General features: G+C 43.6%; 1 protein-coding gene across 3 annotated transcripts in view; it reads left to right on the top strand.

Moving 5' to 3' along the window:
* The window catches only part of fam184ab (family with sequence similarity 184 member Ab), a 138,005-nt gene that overhangs the window by 68,395 nt on the left and 50,825 nt on the right, over positions 1-18,785 (top strand). For all 3 annotated transcript variants that reach the window (XM_076037734.1, XM_076037735.1, XM_076037736.1), the window contains 4 exons: positions 3,098-3,283; positions 16,017-16,139; positions 17,038-17,199; positions 18,274-18,395. In XM_076037734.1, the coding sequence (XP_075893849.1) occupies positions 3,098-3,283; positions 16,017-16,139; positions 17,038-17,199; positions 18,274-18,395 (593 nt within the window). The remainder of the gene's footprint in view (positions 1-3,097; positions 3,284-16,016; positions 16,140-17,037; positions 17,200-18,273; positions 18,396-18,785) is intronic.

The raw sequence follows: 18,785 nt of genomic DNA, 5'->3' as shown, positions 1-18,785 counted from the left end.
CCCTAACTCAACTCTTCTACCTCATTGTTAAATGTAAAAAGTGGTAGACGTGCTCTCACGTCGACTTCATTTCTTTATTCAGATCCCTGTTAGCTTCCACAGCTGCGGTCGCTAATCTACCTGGGGTGCCGGGTATCAAGTTCAGAGAAGTCGGCAACACTGTGTATACGCGGCCGTTCAAAAGTGTGCGGTCACTGACTCATTGAAGGCCATTATAAGCAGCTTCATGAAATAATCCACTGGTCTAAGAACTGGTCTAAGAACATTACTAGTGCACGGAAATCATGTGGATGTTCTGAAGACATTATGGGATGACTTTCACAGTTGTTGCCTTGAATGTGATTTTAGAGATTGAATATCAAGTGCTCAATATGTGGCCATCGTTACAGATGTTGAAGGCCTAAATGCTAAAACATATAGATATTTCTAAAGCAAAGCTTTGTATTATAATCACGCTTAGCTGTGTGTGCTAAACCATAAAACAGTAAACAAAGCATCGTGGTTTATTCATGGCTCTTTCAAAACAGCCTAGTTTTAGCATTTAGAATTTTGCACGCTTGAAATTCTCCCAATGGTTTTCGTTAAACGCTAAAATGTTCGCGTCCTGGTTAGGCTCATCTTGAATGGAATTTTCCTGCACTCATAATGATGGCAGATCATTCAAGATCGTCATACAACTGGTAACAGTGGAGCCCAATGCAGAAATGAGTCAGTGAGGCTAAACCTTTGCACAGTAGTGTCACTTTGAATACATTGTGCAAATATAATTAACCTCTCATTAAAAAGACCAAGTCAGTTGCAGGAGCAAAGTGACTTTTGAGCGCTGACGGTGTGCAGTACAAGCAGAGTCATTCGTCTATTTCAATCATTCCTTAATCTATGTTTATCCTTAATGCTTCTCATGCTAGTTAATAAGGAATTCCACTGTTTTGTCTATGACTGCTTCCTTCATTGGCTTTGTTTTTGGCTGTGGGAAGTCAACACAGCCTGAAGGCTCCCTCGCTACTACCGCTCTCCGTTCCTCGTTCACGTCCCCTTTGCTTTTAATTGTCCTCCCATCAGCGGGACTAATTAAGGCCACACTGATGTTTCTGTGCCCCCGCTGTCGCATTCCGTGCTGTTTACCCCTCCCGCCGCTGCGTGGACGCGGGGAAAACACGGCAGCCGCCGCTCAGTTCGACCACTCCCGTGAATAATTCTTGGCCGTCGCCCAAAACAGCCTGTTGGTTTACAGCGACGGGTAATTACAGCTTTTCTTCTTTTTTTTTTTTTTCCCCCCTCCCTGCTCCAAGGTCAGTCGCGCACGCCTCGTCATCAGGCAGGCACTGGCTAGCTAGTATTGGAGTGCACTGTCAGAGAATCAGCTGATCCGCCAGCCCCGGTTGAGGCGGCTATGGGATCCGTTGATTTACTCGGGAACGGAAGAATTGGCTCGGTTGAAACATCCCGCAGCAAACTGCAACCATAAGTCCGTCAAAGTCCTGAAAGTGTTTTTGCAGCGGACGGCGGGACGGCCGCGTCGCTTCGTCCCGCCATTGTCCCCGTGCGGTGCCGCACGTCCGGCCTTATCGCGGCGCGAAAGCTCTTGTTTGTGCAGCTGTAAATCAGGACCGCCCGAGCTGTATCCGCTTACTGCGCAATCTGGCCTCCGACTAATCTGAATTGGCCGTTTTCGTTCCCATCTTTTTTTTTTTTCCCCCCTCCTCGTTTTTCCAGCTGTGTTTAGACTGCGTACCCGATCAGCTAATACACGGACCGCGTTGGCCAATAGTCTTCCGGTCGCTTAAGCTGCAACGAAAACACACAGGACACATTTCCCGGCTGTATTTTATAAATTGCTTGACTTGAGTCTGAATTCGAGGCCGAAAAAAAATCAATCTACTGGAAGCATATTAATTTGAGGGTTACTGTCAGCGGCTTTACCGCCCATGTACGATACGTGCTCCGCAATAGAAGACAACTTTGAGGTAAATGTCATACGTTCCTGTGCTGTTCTGCAACGTTTTTGCTGTTGTTTTTTTTGCTAGAATTGATGAGATGAATGTGTTTTGTCATGTGTCAATTGACAGAGCAAAGAACAGTAGTGAAATAATAATTTCCTATTTTGCTTTACATTGATTTATTTCATTCTCAATGGCAATAAAAAAGAGAAATATATTATATATATGTATATGTATATATATATTTGATTTAAAGCAAATATATTTTTTTCCCAGCACAGCATTGTGGGAATGTCTGCCATTCGGATCCAAGACTGATATGAGAATAAAAGTGGAACTGGCCCGTGATCGTTTTCACAGCTAATTGTCGAGACTCTGTAAGATTGGGTTGCAATCTCCGGCTGGTTCGAATTTGCTTTCATACTGCACACACATTGTCAAATGAACCAAACCTTTTGAACATGGCATTCCCCTCCACGCCTGTGGTGGCGCTGCATCAAGAATTAGTGAAGGTAGAGGTTCCCATGGTTGTGCGTTAACACTGTGATTCCATGGGGTTTATGGGTAATTTGAAGATTATTTTATCGAACAGATAGAAATGTCTCTGAGTTTTAAATTTATTTTTGATTGGAAGAAAAAAAAAATCAATTTGCGGGGGGAAAAAAACTCATCTTCAACCCCTGTTGAAGACAAATGGTTTAAAACATGAAATAAAAGCCACCTGCAAATTCAGCTGCAAAGTTGATCGTTGACAACTAAAAGCGACGCTCTGATGATTCTGAAAAGTTTGAAAAGAAAATTGATGACTGTTACTTTTGCTGAGGGCGAATTATTCTGAAAAACGCCACGCTGCTGCATCTGTCACGAGTGATAACAAGAGGCGGCACAAAACGGCCTAAAAATCCACCTGGAGTTGCAGCTCGCTGGCAGGGTGCTTTTCGGCACTGGTGTTACCACAGGTTTACCATCATCGTCTGCATGGATTATTTTTGTTTCAAAAAATCAGAGCTCTGGAAACGGAATGATATAAACGGCAGCCATCTGCACAGGAAATAACAGACGGGCCAAATTCCTTGGCCGTGTCTCGGAAAAACTGTGGCAATATGGTCTGTTTATTCTCCTGCCTCAATTTTTTTTTTTTTTTTTTTTTTTTATAGACCCTGTGTGATGAGAAGTCGGCCCATGAGAAGGACGTGAGCAACATGCGTGCCCAGTTCGAGGACGAGGCCAGCCAGATGAAGGAGAGCCAGACTCGAGCGCTGGACGAACTGGCCAAGAAACACCGAGTGACCCTGGAGAACACTCTCAATATCGCCGAGAAGGACAAGAACCGACTGCTCGCTGTGAGTAAAGAAAACCAAAGCAAAACACACGTTCGCGCACGTAGCACGAGGGTGGCTAACTGCGGTGGTCGCTAGGTGACTAGCGTTACCCAGAGTAAACGGGGAACTACTGTGGTGAAAACTGAGGTATATTACGAAGCTTTTTAACAGATTCTTTCTTTTTTAATCACAATATTCCGACTTTATTTCAATATTTATTTCAACATTCCGACTTTATTTCAAAGTGATGAGGGCCACTTTAATCCTCTTTTGTACATTTGTTTTTAAATCACATAATGTCGACTTTATTCTCAACATTTCAATTTTATTCAGGGAATCGAAACTTCAACTTTAATCTCTAACTTTTGACTTTATTCTCAATGTTTTGACTTAAAGCTCGAAATTTCAACGTTGATATCAAAATTGAAACTTGATTTTTTTTTTCTTTTCTTTTTTTTTCGTTCTCTCCTTCTTTGTGGCCCTAATCCTCTTCCGTACATGCACAGATCTCTGTGTGGACTGCAAGGGAAGGGTAACTTATGCAGGCCACCAGCAACGGTTGACTGGGTTTTAATAATCAGCGGCAGTTATTTGCAGCCGCTCTTCGTGATGCCGGTGCTGATTTTGAACTCCACTCCGTCGTCTGACATCTGAGGGAGCAGTCGGTGAGCAGGAGTGCTCGACAAGTCTCTGTCTGACAGTCTGCGTCAGACGGTTTGCTCCGCGGGGCAGAATGCATGAAGTAAACATCACATTAATTCATTCAAGATTCGTTTTTTCCGACCGCTTTGTCTTACGCAATCGGCCTTTAACTCAAATTTGGAGGGAATTGAGGAGCTGTGTATGTTTTATTCTATCTGAGCCTGGGGACCTATTAACAATCGTTTTGCACTAAGACTAAAGGCGGGTATGAAAAGTGCTTTACATGTTTGTTTGTTTTTTGTGTTGGTTAACACATCATAAAAGCTTCCAGATTTCCATCGTTTCAGGAATCATGTTTTCGGAATAAACGGGCCTCGCCTCCAATTTGTATCTGTCGGCTCTTTGCTACTGTTTTGCCTCATGAGAGATGTGAGACTGATTAAAGGCTCCATTTCTGTTATATATTGACTGTTCCTACTTTTAAATAATCAACACGCAACCATGTGCTGCACTTGGAAAAAGAAACAAACAAAAAAAAAAATCTAAATTCTAAATATGTGGTTTCATGAATATGATGAAAACACTTCGACAGAGTTGGACTCTAACTGAAGCAATGTCTGCAAATGTCGATGGTAATTGGAAATCAATTTAAGAAAAAAAATAATAAAAACAAGCAGACATTCGGTATTGAACACATTGCGCCTATATAGGGTTCTGAATGGAGGACGGAGAGGCGTTGCTGTGCAGAACGATACAGCCAGTATCGGTAATTTCATTTTTGGTTTTCTCTTGGTATCCCATCGTAATGGAAATAACTGGTTCAGCGTTTTGGTTAACTTTTAGCATTATTGTTTTTTTTTTTTTTTAATATACATAAATATAATTACAAGGTAAAAGTACTTAAGAAGCATCTGCCACCCCACTCCTTTTCATTATTTGAAGTTTTTAATTGACAGTATAGCCAAAATGTTTACTCCACCCCATGTTACTCCCTAGTGTATCAATAGAGGCTCTGGTTACAAGTTTCTAATCCACACAGAAATTTGGTTTTATGGATGTGAAGGAGATTTCAGCCCGTGTGTCCACTGGAGAACACCTGCCAGGGCGATCGAGGTCAGCCAGCTTGGGGTGAGGACGGCTGCTGAGATCTGGAATGCCCATCGTCTCTCTGATACTGTCCAAGAACCACATGACTCCAGTTCGGGAGGCTGCAGCGTGTGATTTTGTTAAAAATGTGGGTTTCAAAAGTTTCGCAGTCCAATGATGGGACTCCCCACCGGATCCAGGCACCAGCCGAAGTTAAAATTCCACTGATTGTCACATCCCAAAGGATTTTTTTCAAAGGAAATTTGGCCTCCTCATTTGACCCGTCCCTTTAGGGAGCGGTGATCAGCATTGCAACCATTGCTGGTAGCATTGGGCGATTGAACCATTGTCTTTGGTATGACCCGGCCAGGGATTGAACACACAACCTCCCACTCTCAAATTCTTTCCATCCGTTTCTTGAACGGTGGTTTTGGATCAGAAATGCCGCTAGCCGTTAAATCGCAAACGTCCTTCAGATTCTTCAGGAGGTCGTTATCAGTGCGGTCTAACCGCTGGGAAACGTCGCATGTGGTTTTTACGTCCGCTATCTTCGATTCGACAGCCCGGAGCTCATTACGCTCGGTGTCGAAATTTAAATGTGCTAGTCAGCATTACTGCTCGTCGGGGCCGGCTCGTGCAAAATAGAAGCTGTCAGCTCTCACTGCAAACAGGATTTGTTTCCTGCCAAAATATTTGGACCCGTTACATCCTTTCCGCACGTCGATATTAAACAGCGTTTGGGAGCAAATGCTCGGTGATGATGACTGGCAGACATCCGTGTGTTTCAGTCTGAGCGAAGCCACGTAGATGTCACAGAGACAAATAACACTTGGTCTCACATCGTAAACATATCGTAAAAATGAACCCATAAGCATAACACACTTCAGTTGATTCAACGCTGACGCAATGGAGACGCTACGCTTCCCCGTTGGCCTCAGATAGCTGCGAAAGAGAGCCATCCTTCCTGCCAAAGTTTTCAGCTGACTGTAAAAGCGAGATCAGTGTTCGGTTCCCTGACCTTGATCCTGGGCGCCACGGGAAACAGACGCTGCCAAAAAGTGCTGAAACCGTGTTCCAACCGTGACGAAACGTGGGTGCGCTTTTGAACAATAGGCCTTCCGATTGCCACCGTTTGAGAAAAAGGGCATTGTGAGAAAGGAACACAGCGTGCTGAAATTATAATGATATTTTTCCGCCGGCTGACACATCACCTTCCGCTTTGTTTGAAGATGTAATAGTTTCCTCCACCCCCACCACCCCGCCAACCCAAATAACCCCCAGGACTGTTTAGATTAAATAACTGGACCCCGACAGGATCTATTAAAGTTAACGGTAACCTCAAGTGGTGACAGATTTTTATAGACGATGTCATAAGGAGCCGAAAACGATCGTAACTTATTCCATTTTGCCTTCTGGCTTGCATTTCCAGTTCAAGCCCCTGAAATCCATGGCACATTAAACTGTTTTATCTTTACTACAAAAAAAAAAAAATACTGGCTAGTATCTATAACTCACACACGGGAAACTGAAGGTGGGAGGTCTTGAGTATTTAATGAATGAATGAATGAAGGCTTTATTTTAAACATGTGTGAGTAATACACATATAAATAATTATCAGAAGCAAAAGAAGAAATGAAAACACTTGTTTGAATCAGTCTACATACAGGGGTGTCAAACGCAAATACACCGTGGGGCCAAAATCAGTGAACTTTTTCATATGGACCCCCAAGTTTTGCTTCAACCTAAATGTCATTAGTAACCTTTTCCCACGGGCTAATAACACATTTAAAAACAAAAATAACAACAAGAAACCAATTAAGTAATAATATACTTCAATAAATGTCCTGCCCTGATTGGCGCATCAAAATACCAGCAGAGCATTCTGGGATTTGTAGTACTAGCGGTTACTTGTGCTGTATGATAGCGGTGGGCCAGCTTGAGTAGTGATTTTGTATTGCCTCGCGGACCAAATATGATTACACTGTGGGCCAAATTTGGCCCGCGGGCCACAGTTTGACAGTCTAAAACAATAGAAATGACATTAGAATAATGTATATAGGATTAGGGGTATATATTTTATCTTAGGCTTAGTCAAAATAGTAATAAAATGTCAAATAAGTCAACATATGTTGTGAGTTTGCATTCAATCAGCAGCTTAGCTTAGCTTCCGTTACCTTAGGTGCCCCGTGGATTCTCACACATCTGAAGGGGTTAGAACAGTGACTAAGAAGCCGGCTACCTTGAAGGATTCAGACGCACTCCCACTGGCGTGGGAGCGCGTTTATATTTATCATTCATGAATGTCATCTCGTCCGCCCACCGAGCTCACGTAACCTGGATGGGGCGGGCGTGAGCAACCTGGATGGGGCGCCACCGTCGCAGCGCGATCCTCGAGTCGGAAGACGAGCCATTCGCTTTTTTTTTCCCAATTAAAACAAAATGAGCGGACGGCAACGGAAGGAGGAAACCGCACAGTCCGGCTCAGGAAGATCACGGCAGCAGTGGTGGGAGCGGTTTTGCGCCGTAAGGGCGACGACTACGCTGCTGCCTTTCACCTGCAGTGCAGCTCTTTAGTGGCACTTGCCTTTACAAGTAAGCTAGCGGCGGTTGAAAAAAGGTTTTTGGATGGACATGAAATGATGTTTCTCGAACATATCTGAATATTTGTCGAGACATCATTCTTTGGAAAGTGTGGTTGCATTGGTCACTGTCAGACAGAAAATTGTTTTTTGTTTTTTGGTCTTTTGTTATCAAGAAGAAAAAAAAATCGTAGTTCTTGCACAGAAAGTAGAGAACAGCAATCTGTAATCAGAACTGCACTGAAGCTCTAAAGCTACATCAATCAAGGGGATTTAAAGGCTGTCGCCGCCACAGTGCAAATATTCAGGCTTCTTCAGAACAGATTCATAAGGGATTTGTGTTCGCGTCTTCGACAAAACACTTGCAGACGTATTTAAGTGGTAATGTAGTTATTTGTAATTATTTTCCGGCGCCATTTCTCTCCCGCAACGAAATCACAGTTTTTGGAAAAGCGCAGCGTTCTGACATTTAAATACGCGGAGTCACAGTTTGCATCCGCACTTGGGAAATTGCGCCGTGACATTTACCGCCTTGCAACTCTGGAAGTGGGTGGGGGGTGGGGGGGGGTGGGGAGGGGTGGGGGGGTCGGAATTTGAATTTTCAATTTGAAGAGTTGATGCGAGTCTGACACATCCATCTCGGCGCGCGCGCGCTAGCACGCCTCTGTGAGTTTTCGGACTTGCAGTATAAATATTTTACCTGTACTCACTTAGAAGAGAGTGTGGCTCTCCTAACAGGCCTTAAGCTCATACATACACTGCTCACTCGCTTCTTCGATGGCGCTTTTACGCTGCTTGTCTCCTGCATATTCTATGATATATATTTTTACTCCATCACCTTTTCCAGACCCTTATTTTCCTGTCTGTAAGCAGGTTTAAGATATTTTATGAGGAAACTGTTTATCTGTTTGTTTGTTTGTTTGTTTTTTTCCCCTGAAAGTGCTTTAAAGAATGCAGATAGACATTTGTTAGGTCTCGCGGGATGTCGAATGTATTGGCCCTGCCATTTTTGATGATGCCTCAGGCAACTGATAGAGCGCAATCAGTGAAAACGTGAGTTCTGAAAAACACATTCTGCACCATTTAAACACCACTGCATGATTTCAGGACGACAAAGCACACATTAAAAGGAATCTGTTTTAGCAACTAAGTTGTTGACATTTATTGAGGACAATTAAACAAGTGAAGTAAATTCATATCATGGTACGATGAGAACATTTGAAAAATAAAATGCAGTTCCAAAAAAAACGCAGTCATGTCATTTACAGCATTTACTGCTTACCAAAATGTTTTTTTTTCCCCACGTTTTTGTTGTTTCCATGCCAAACTCGACAAAACGGAAAATCGAGAAACAAATATTGCAATTATATTTAAATTGAGAAATCATGTTTTTTTAATAAAAAAAAAAACAACAACATTTGAATGTAACTTTGAGTGTAACTGCATTCCCCATCATACATTCTGAGGGACTGGCTCCTTAAAAGTGAACCCCCCACTTTATTTCATTATAAATGCTCATTTTGGGGGAATGAAAACACATTATATCTCGCCATTATGTTACGCCACTAATAGGGCCTTTAAATTGGAAATGCAAAAAGAGACAAAGGGGCAATTATATTTTAGAGGATACGTCCTTATGTACCTTAACAAAAAATATAATCCCCCTTTCCCGTGATTTCAAAGCATGTCCGGGGACCTGTTTAATGAGCCCGACGTCGAAACCGCAGTCGGCCACAGATCTGACTGCAGCCAGGAAGAAAGAAAAAAAAAAAAAAAAAATCACACTGATGCTTGCCTCAAATAGTCCCGTAATGACGATGATGATGGTGGCGGTGGTGGTGGTGAAGATGAAGCCGCCGAGTCTTTTATTCCGGGCGCACGCATCCACGCTATCAAGTATTCTCTTGCATCAAAGTTGCATAATGAGTGTGTGTTTTAAATCACATGACACGGTGGAGCTGATTGGGGCCGACAGCTGCATTAGGGGCAGAGCGGTGTGTGTTTCTCCCCGATATTAGATACGGCTTTTATGTGCGGCACTGCTTATTTATGGATGTATGTGATTTCTCTCGGCCTCATATTTCCTCCCTCTGTGCCTCTGACGCGCGCATTGATTCCCCCCTCCGCTCGCCCCCCCCACCGCGTGATTGTTCTGCCAGCGAGGGCGAGAGTGACGAGAGGGAGGCGGCGTTCATCCACCTTTCGTTCCGCGCGCCGCCTCGGTCGCATGGATTTCCCACTAGATCAGCGGGCAGCGCGGTGGAGGCCCAGTTTCTCCTCTTTCCCTTTCAAATTCAACCTTTTTTTTTTTTTTTTTCCTTTTTTTCCCACCCCTCTGCCTTATGTTTTATTTTAGACTTGTTAATCATCTCTCCCGTCATCAGCTCCACTCTTTCATCTCGTTAGATTGCCCGCGCGAGTCGTCTGCGAGAGTTGTCGGGTTTGGTGTTCATGTTTTCATACCTGCGATGCTTACGCCAGGGCTGCACGATTGATCGTCGAAAGAAATTGCGAGCTCGATTTATAACTTGCAGCTCATCTCATCTCAAAATTGGGACGATTTTCTGGCGATTCTACAAATTTTTCCCACAACATTTTCATTCGGGACTTCAACTGCACCACAACGAGCGCTCCTAAATGACAACGCAACTACTGCTTGAGAAGCACCCACGGATGTATTGTCAGAACTGAATACTGGACTGGCAACATGGCAGCGCGGCGATAATTTTCCAGTGGCCACCGGAGGTACTGCAGACTGCAAACTTTTGGCGTATGTGCTGAGTGAGCAGCTACGAGGCCCCCCAGAGTCCAAGATGGCGGCCCACTACAATGGAAAGATTTGCTATGAACTGCGTTTCAGGTCACAGTCGTCCTGTGAGCCGTTGTTTATTCTTGTATTACGGTTTATGGGGAAAATGCTTTTTGGGCCCATGGGTTTTTTTATGCTGCACTACCTCAAGTGGCCACTGGGAAAAATACGTGCGATACCATGTTTCAACGCGTGAAACGCATTGAAAGGAAGACGTGTACAGCCAACAAAATTAATTTAGAAGAATATGCATCAGTCCATGGTGAGAAGAATATTAAACTCCACTGTCCTCATACCGAACAAGAGATCACTCTTGAGATCAGAATCAAGAATGAGCTTTATTGGCCAAGTTTGTGCATGCCAATCAAGGAATTTGACTCCGGTTTTTTCTCTATCCCACTACTTAGGTTAAAAAAAACAAAAACAAACTACAGAATAAGTAAAAAGTAAGGGTAAACAAGTAAACAATGTGCAGTTGGAAGCATAAATAAACTATAAACAGTGTGCAAGTCGGTGGAGGAGTAAAATAAGGATCTATATACAAGTCTACATAGTATATATAAATAAAACATATATATAGATATATATAGATATGCCAGTATTTGTTAAATGTACACATATACCTAAAAATACCTAAATATAAAATATATACAAGCCTGTCTAAATATACCTAAATATAAAAAAAAAATATACAAGTCTACATGTGTATACCCTGTGACAGTAAAATAAAAAGAAACATATAAAGAAAAGAAAAGTCGAGGTGGAAATGTTCACTGTAGTGCAATATGAGTACTGTAATGTAATGTAATGTAAACGCCTATGGTAACAGGTACACAGTAGTGCAGTATGAGCAATGTAAGCAGGTGAAGTGGAAGGATGGTTATTGCGGCGATGTCCCCTGAGATGCAGTCGTTTGTGCAGAGATAATCGTGATCTAATTTCTAAACCGAAAGGAATTGGTGATTCTCATTTTCTTTCCGGAATATTGCAGCCCTGGCTCGCGCCTGGCACAAAACGGTGACGTACGCGTTGCGCTACATCTTCCCTCTTCTCGGCTCGCGGAAATGAGCCGTCGGCCTGATAAAAAGTCGCCCCACGGTGTGGCCACTTAAACGAGTCAATTCCCGGGGAGCTTTTTTCGTTGGCCAAAAGGCATTCCATCAGTGCTAACGTAGACTATTAGAGCAACCGGCGCTTCGAACTTTATGTATTAGCCTGTGTGGGAGTTAAAAGAAAAATCCCCACACAAAGAGGAGGTTCTTGAAGTCCGCGGCTGTTCATATCCAACTGGGCACAGAATCTCGCACAGCACAGAGCCGTGCGGAGAGGAGCTGCCGAAACAGAGAAACGCATCATTATTTTTTCTTGTCCTTCCATCACAAATCTGCGGATACGGCTGGAAGGGGTGAATTTCCCCAGGGAATGAAAATCTATCTATCTATCCATCCATCCATCTATCTACAGTACAGACTGCTCCCATTCTATGGAGCAACAACAGAATCCTTTTTTTTCCCGAGGATTTAACTCTCAACTGAGTTTATTTCTGTTTGGAACAATCTATGTCGATGGTTAAAAACCAACGTAACCTTCGTATCCATCATCGGTTCCTCGCATGAAGGTTCACTTACACAAGGATTAAAGCTCGACAGAATTTTTTTTCCCCATATTCATCAGTCTTCCACCGTTGTTGTTCCAATCCCCTTTTCACTCGGAATCCCACGAGCGAATTCAGCCGGTGCCTCCGGGTCTTGAGTAATTAATGTGACGGAGCCCTTTATGTGATGTTCAATTTGCGCAGTTCACTAAATTTGCATTGGCGGCCAACAGACTTGGCAGCCGCATTTGGACACGGACAGAGGAGCTGCGTTGGTTTTACCTTCAGACTCGTGCGTCGCCCACAGAAGTCGGAAGAAGAGCTTGCTTTAATTTTTGTCAGTGATAAATGCCTCACTGCTGATTCACTGAATATTTATTTTTTTGAGAACTGAAAGTCAAACCGGTCCATGTGGGAGTGTTTCTGTTTGCAAAGAATTTCAATTGATCTACCCACTAAAAAAAAATGTTTTGGTGTTTTTTTTTTTTGTTGTTGTTTTTTTATCCTAATTACTTCTGTTGAGACGCAAAATGACAATCAAACATTCAAGCCTGAAATTATGTGACCATTATTCAAACCCAGTGATTATAATTAGGACCACACAATGAATATGGAATGGGAACAATCATCTAGGCTAACGATGTTTTTCTTCTTTTCACTGCTCTTGGTATCGAGTTTAGCATGTAAAAAAAAAAAAATCAACAAAATGTAAACATAGAAGGGTCCGTCTGATGGACTCAGGGATGAGTTCAAAAGCGGGACAGAGCCAGTCAAATATTTTGGAGATAAAGCCAGACGGGCCAGAATGAGATGACTACTAGATATATAGACTGGAAGGTGTCGAGCGAAGGAACGCTGAGGTCGGAACCGTCAGACAGCAGGTCCAGAGGACGACCGGAGAGCAGATTTATTGATGCGGCGAAAGAGGAGAGGGTTTCGTAGTTTGTCTGAGAGACGAGGATGCAGAGGAGAGGCTTACACGGAGGCTTTCGACACAGATTGCTTCCGTGTCTCTCTCGTGTTCTCTTCATTTTTTTTGTAGTTACTTTTCACCCCAAGCGGTCGAATCAGAGAGTCGCCTTCCAGAGCTGGGGTCTGCTTTCTTTCCTGGTAACTGCCGCCCCTTTGCTTGCTCTGGAGAGATCAGTTGGTTATCTTTCTGATCCCGCGAAGAGCTCCGAAAACACCTTTGCATGTGATTTAGCGCTTTACAAATCAAATGTGACTGATTGATTTATTGATTGATTAGTTTCTTGGATTTCATTAGGAACATTTTTGAATATGTTTTCCATTGTGCTGACTCTGCAGCTTCTTTTCTGCTGAACTAAGGCAAAGCCCCTCCAACTCCTATTTCGACAGGTGGGTACATGTTCAACAGGTCATCACAAGTTTGAGTGCGATGCAGGAAGGACAGCATATATCTCACACACCACGCGCCATTCATTTCTAGTGAAGTGCTTTTTTCCCCCCCCTGTGAGAACAGCTGTTTTGTTCAGCTAGCCAACAGGTGTTTCAGGGTCAAGAGCGCTGAAGGCCTATCGCAACCGGCAGGGTTGAACAGGTCGCCAGTTCGTCACGCTTCCAAAACAGTGTCGGAGTGTTCAGTATTATCGGTGTTTATTTGGATCCTCGTATTCTATTTCAAAAAAAAAAAAAAAAAAAAAGGAACAGACCTCGCGCCAGTGTGTGTTGACAGGCGTCTCCCGGCGCTCATCAAGCGATGCTGCCGCGCGAGTGTGTCTTTATTCTCCGTTGACTACCTAGTGCGCAGCTCCAGCGATGGAACATTTTATGGCATCACAAACTCCATTGTCGGGGGGGTAATCAATAACGGTGGCAATTTTTATTCAATATCACAGCAGTTTCCCCTCGGCTCTAATTGTCCTTGGAAACCAGCAATCATTGCGCGTTGCAGAGGAAGATTGCTCCCCATTCGTCAGCGGACATAATCAGCGTTGTTACGGTAACAATGCCAGTACTTCATCTCTCTCTGTCTGGCAAGGACAATAAAAAAAAAAAGAAAGAAAGTATTTTTAGAAACTTGTGCGAGTACAGGCAGCTAATTTAAAGCTTCCGGAAGGGAAGTAGGCCGGTTATTCAACAAAAATGTTATTGTTTCAGAACGTGCGGAACGTGCGGAGGTTCCTCTCCATTTTGATCTGTTTTGTGTCACACCGTGGTGAGGTTTCGTCTCGTCTTGGGGTTTTGTCTGGTCATTTCCTGTTTTATTTTGACAACTTCCTCTCGCTTCAGATCACAACCTCTCCTCGTGTTCCACCTGTTCGTCTGACCCAATTACCCATTGTTTCCAGCTGTGCCTCGTTACCTTGTGTGTTCAAATAGTCTGCGTTAACCCTTGTCTCGTGCCAGAGTGTCTTCGTTCCGTCACGTCGAGCCCCGAACCCGGTCACAGCCACAGCCTTAAGATTCCACAGTAAGACGATTGTTCCCCGAGGTCGAGTGATTTTTCTTTTAATGCTAAGTTTTGTTATTAGAATAGGATTTTGTTTACTAGTCAGTCATTTTCCTCCTTGTGAGTGATTTTTCGTTAAAACCTAGATTTTTTATTAGAGTATACTTTTGTAAGTTGTTCAGTCCTTTTTTCCTCCGTGCGAGTGATTTTGATTTTGTTGCCAGCTCAGTGAGCATAGTTTTCTTATAGCCTGTTCATTTGACCTCTCTGATCTGAGGACAAATTGCTTGTGAAATAAAGTTACTTTTCTGTTAAACCCCTGCGTCTGAGTCGTGCCTCAAGTCCCGGGGCCTGACATTTTGTAGCTCAAAACAACCCTTTCCGAAAGCCCCATCTTGTCCCCACTGTGATCATTCAGCATTCACAAGTGAACATTGCCGTTAGTTTTCATGGCTTTGACATCGTCACCATTAGAGATTCCATATTGTGAAAAATTGCCTTTGCCAATGCTTTGTGACAAATATGTGTCTCTATCCTGCCTAGGAATATGAGTTCATCCATTATTTTTTTCCTTTTGCTTGATGCAAATTTCCAAGTCGTTGTCTGAAATACATCATTTTGGAAGTCAGCCCTTTGTAATGTCACAAAAGTCACCTGTCACCTGAGATATGTGGTATTTTGGGATGATTAATCATGCTCGGTTTCTCAAGTGGAGTGGTGAAAAATGAATGTTTATCGGGCCTTCAAAGGCATTGCTCAACACTTTGTAAAACTCACCTATTGCCATAATCCCTATAATCATTAGTACATTCCTTCTAATCATCAGTGCTGATTAAAAGACACAGCTCAGTGACCAAGATTGAGGTGAACAGCGCAGGTCTCCCCCCCTCGAAACCCATCAAATACACAATCCGACAACTCCAAAACGCTCTTGTGCACAAGTTGTGACCTGCACGTTCACCGCGCTAGGAAGTAATAACTTATAATGACGTAACATTACGACTTATTAAGCAAATACTGAAATCTGCTTTCTTGAGTAAACCGCTTGGCGGAGGGATGCAGTGCCGGAGTTACTGAGTTACTCGTTTTTTTGGCTCAAATATGATTATTTATATGTGGTTGTTGGTTAGTGATGAAATCATCATCCCCATCTGCCACAAAGTCTGCGACGTCGGCCTCTTCTCAACATTTTTTTTTTTCAGGATTGTAGTAGCTGCACTGAACCCGTCAGCTGTGTCTCGAATGCAGTTCCAGTTAGGCGTTTTCCGCATAACTGCTCAACTCTGTTCCTCAGTGGTACATTATGTCATAACGTGGTGCATGTGCAGGTCACAACTTGGGTTCTGACCCCACCCCACCCCATTTTATCGACCTCCCCAGTCTCAAAACCACAGACCCTGTTAATTGTAGAGACAGCACCTACTCAAATTTGCCAAAATGTTGAACAATATTGAATTGACAATTCAATATTGCCCAGAATGCTTAAACGGACGCGATGGCGCAGAGCTGATTTTACCAAAACGTGTTGATTATCGGGTGAGGCGCTGGAAATCGTTGGTGTTGATTCTCTTTAGCTTGACAGAGAACTAACTGTCTCTGTGTGTGTGTGTGTGTTTTGTTCACCTCGGCAGGAGCTGGAGCAGCAGTTTGAGCGCGAGCGCCTTTCGCTGGAGGAGCAGAAGACGCTTCTCAAGCAGCAGCTGGAGGCGCTGAGGGAGGAGCTGACGGCCAAGCTCGCCGCAGCCAACGAGGAGGTAACTCACCCACTTTAGGTCACAGTGAGACTTTACTAAACAAACTGCTGGGATCAATGTGAGACACCCCAGATTGGACCCTTATTACCGCTGCGAGCCTTTAAGTAACGTTTAAAAAAGCCCAAACAGACCATTTTTTTTTCCCGAAAAAAAATCGCTAGCTGGGATAAATGTCGCACTGCAGCGCTTCAAAGGGATCAATTCAAACTGAATCAAGACAAGTAGTGACATTAGCTTTACAAGGTACCTAAATGGCCTACACTCACTGCATCACGGGTATCTCAAGGCAGCACTTTAAAGTTGCGTGCCAACACGGCTGCAAGAACACTTGGCAACGCCGCCGTTTTACTTTTTACTGTTTTTCCATAGATATTAGCATTCATGATTTATGCATGGTGTTGGTTTTTTGTTTCTTTTGCACCAATAAGTGCTCAGGCTTCCTGGCATCAACTCTTGTGTGACTCGGCTATGCTTGCCAAAACTCTTGGGGACAGCCAATTATTTTTTTTTTCACGTTGATGGCTTGAAGAGTTTAGTTTTAATCAAATCTCTGGTTCAGCCTTTACGCCTTCAGTCTTTTCGAAATTTACTTTTTTTTTTTTTGGCCAACATCCTCCGTTTGAATCACAGCTTTGCCGTTTGTTCCGCACTCCGATGCTGGCGCACTGCAGAACCATGTTGCCGCGTTGACAAAAAGCACATGGGGCCCGTCTCATTTAAAAATCTGATGCAGAAGTAGTTATTAAATGCATTTTTGATGGCAATTCCTTCTCGCGTTTGCATAAAGTGCTGATGGAAGTAGTTTTTTTTCCCCTTTCCTGCCGAGAATGCAGCAGTAAGTTGTGAGGTTGTGGATTTGCTTCAGTCTCTGTGGGTAACCCTGCCCGACGTGCCGCAGGTGACCCGGCTGCAGCAGGGGATGCAGCAGGGGGAGCACGACATCATGACGGCCGAGGGACAGATCTCCACGATGAAGGACGCGCAGGACAAACTGCTGGAGGAGCTGGACGCCACCAGGGCCCGACTGAGGGAGACCAGCAACCTCCTGACTGCACTGCAGGTCTGAACTCACAGCCGGCGCTACGTGAGGCGCTGCAGGAGGAATGTCGTGAGAAGAGAAACCTTAAGAGAAACACTGCAGCACCATCCAGTGTAAAGTTAATGCCTCGGCTGATCTGAATTAACAGCACTGGGAAAGAAGTCGTTTTTTGTTTCTATAATGGTTAAGACGCCAACATGTAGAATATCGCACACATTTTTTTTTTCATGTTATAACATGATTATTACTCTTATCCATGAATTTTCTAAACCTACTTTTGCGGAAAAAAAACACTTTGAAAAATGTATGTTATCATTTAAAGGATGTGAAGTTAAAATGTTCAATTTACTTACTTGCATATTTGAACAATTTGCAAAACAATTTACAATTTCGTTACATATCATTTATTTCTGACCTCTCGGAGAAGTTTGTTGAGTTAACTCACTGAACCTATTATACCAATTAGCTTAAGGTGATTAATGGTAAATTTAAAAGATCCTTTTATATAAATTTTTTACTTTGTTTTAGTTTAGCTTAAAAAACAACAAGATTTTAATAGTAAAACTACCAACCAACTTAAATATTTACTTACCTATTTTACAACAGGTGGTTGAATCAATTTGTTATGCAGTGTATGTAAAAAAAAAATGACAATACTCAACTTTAAAATTCTACTGAACATTGACCTATAGACCTTTTCATTCTCACTTGGGTTCCCTGTCAACTTTTGCAAATGCAGTGGCAATGTCGACCATTAGCTGCCATTTAAAAAAAAATGTGTCACTTTGTGAATCATTTATTCCCACAAGTGAGATTTGCATCGGACCAGTGGGCGATTCAAGGTCTTCTGTGGAATCGACGCTGCCAAGAGCCAGCATTTGTGTTGGCCAACAGCTTCAGCTGGCCGCCGGCAATGTCGTTTCAACAGGCTTTAACCTTTACTCGCGCTTGCGAAGGGGTCCAAAATATTATTTTTTTTCCCGGGATGCCCAAGGAAACGGATGGTTGTCGGTGCAGACGGACCTCCGAGCGGCGGCGGCAGTGCGGCAAAGTTGGCCTGCTAATCCTTGCCTGTCCCGTCCGTCTGACTCACAGGGGGAGTTGGAGACCCAACAGCGTCACCACGAAGCCAAACTCATCACCACCAAAGAGGAGGAGAAACACAAGATGGACAAGATGGCCCTGGAGCTGGAGCTGAAATGGACCGAAACGCTGAGGTGAGCAGCGTGTCGGGCGTGTCTGACGCGGGGCGGAGCGCTCGCTTCAGCTCTTTCTGTTGTCCTGGAACCACGGTCGAGAATCTTTGGGTGCCTCGCGGTTCGATTCAAAAGTCGATTCTTGGGGTCACGATTCAATTCGAAATCAAATTATTATTTTTTTTGATTTGTCTCGATTCAACAAAACACTTGCAAAGTCTGCAAATTGCATGAGGCACGTCAACTTCGAGCCCGTTCTTGCCCGGGCCGGGTTGACGGTAAAATTCGAAAAGACGCGGAAGCACCGAACGTTCACACTCAGCCGCTGTTAACTCCCATGCAGACGACTCCCCTCTACTTCTCCGCTTCCAAGATCAATTTGACATCGACAACTCGTCGCCGCCTCTTTCT

This window comes from Nelusetta ayraudi, unplaced genomic scaffold (assembly GCF_046127955.1).
Source record: "Nelusetta ayraudi isolate G7.1 ecotype Tasmania unplaced genomic scaffold, CSIRO-AGI_Nayr_v1 ptg000052l, whole genome shotgun sequence".
Taxonomy (NCBI): domain Eukaryota; kingdom Metazoa; phylum Chordata; class Actinopteri; order Tetraodontiformes; family Monacanthidae; genus Nelusetta; species Nelusetta ayraudi.
Note: the sequence above shows the minus strand (reverse complement) of the source record. Positions and strands in the feature narration are given on the sequence as shown.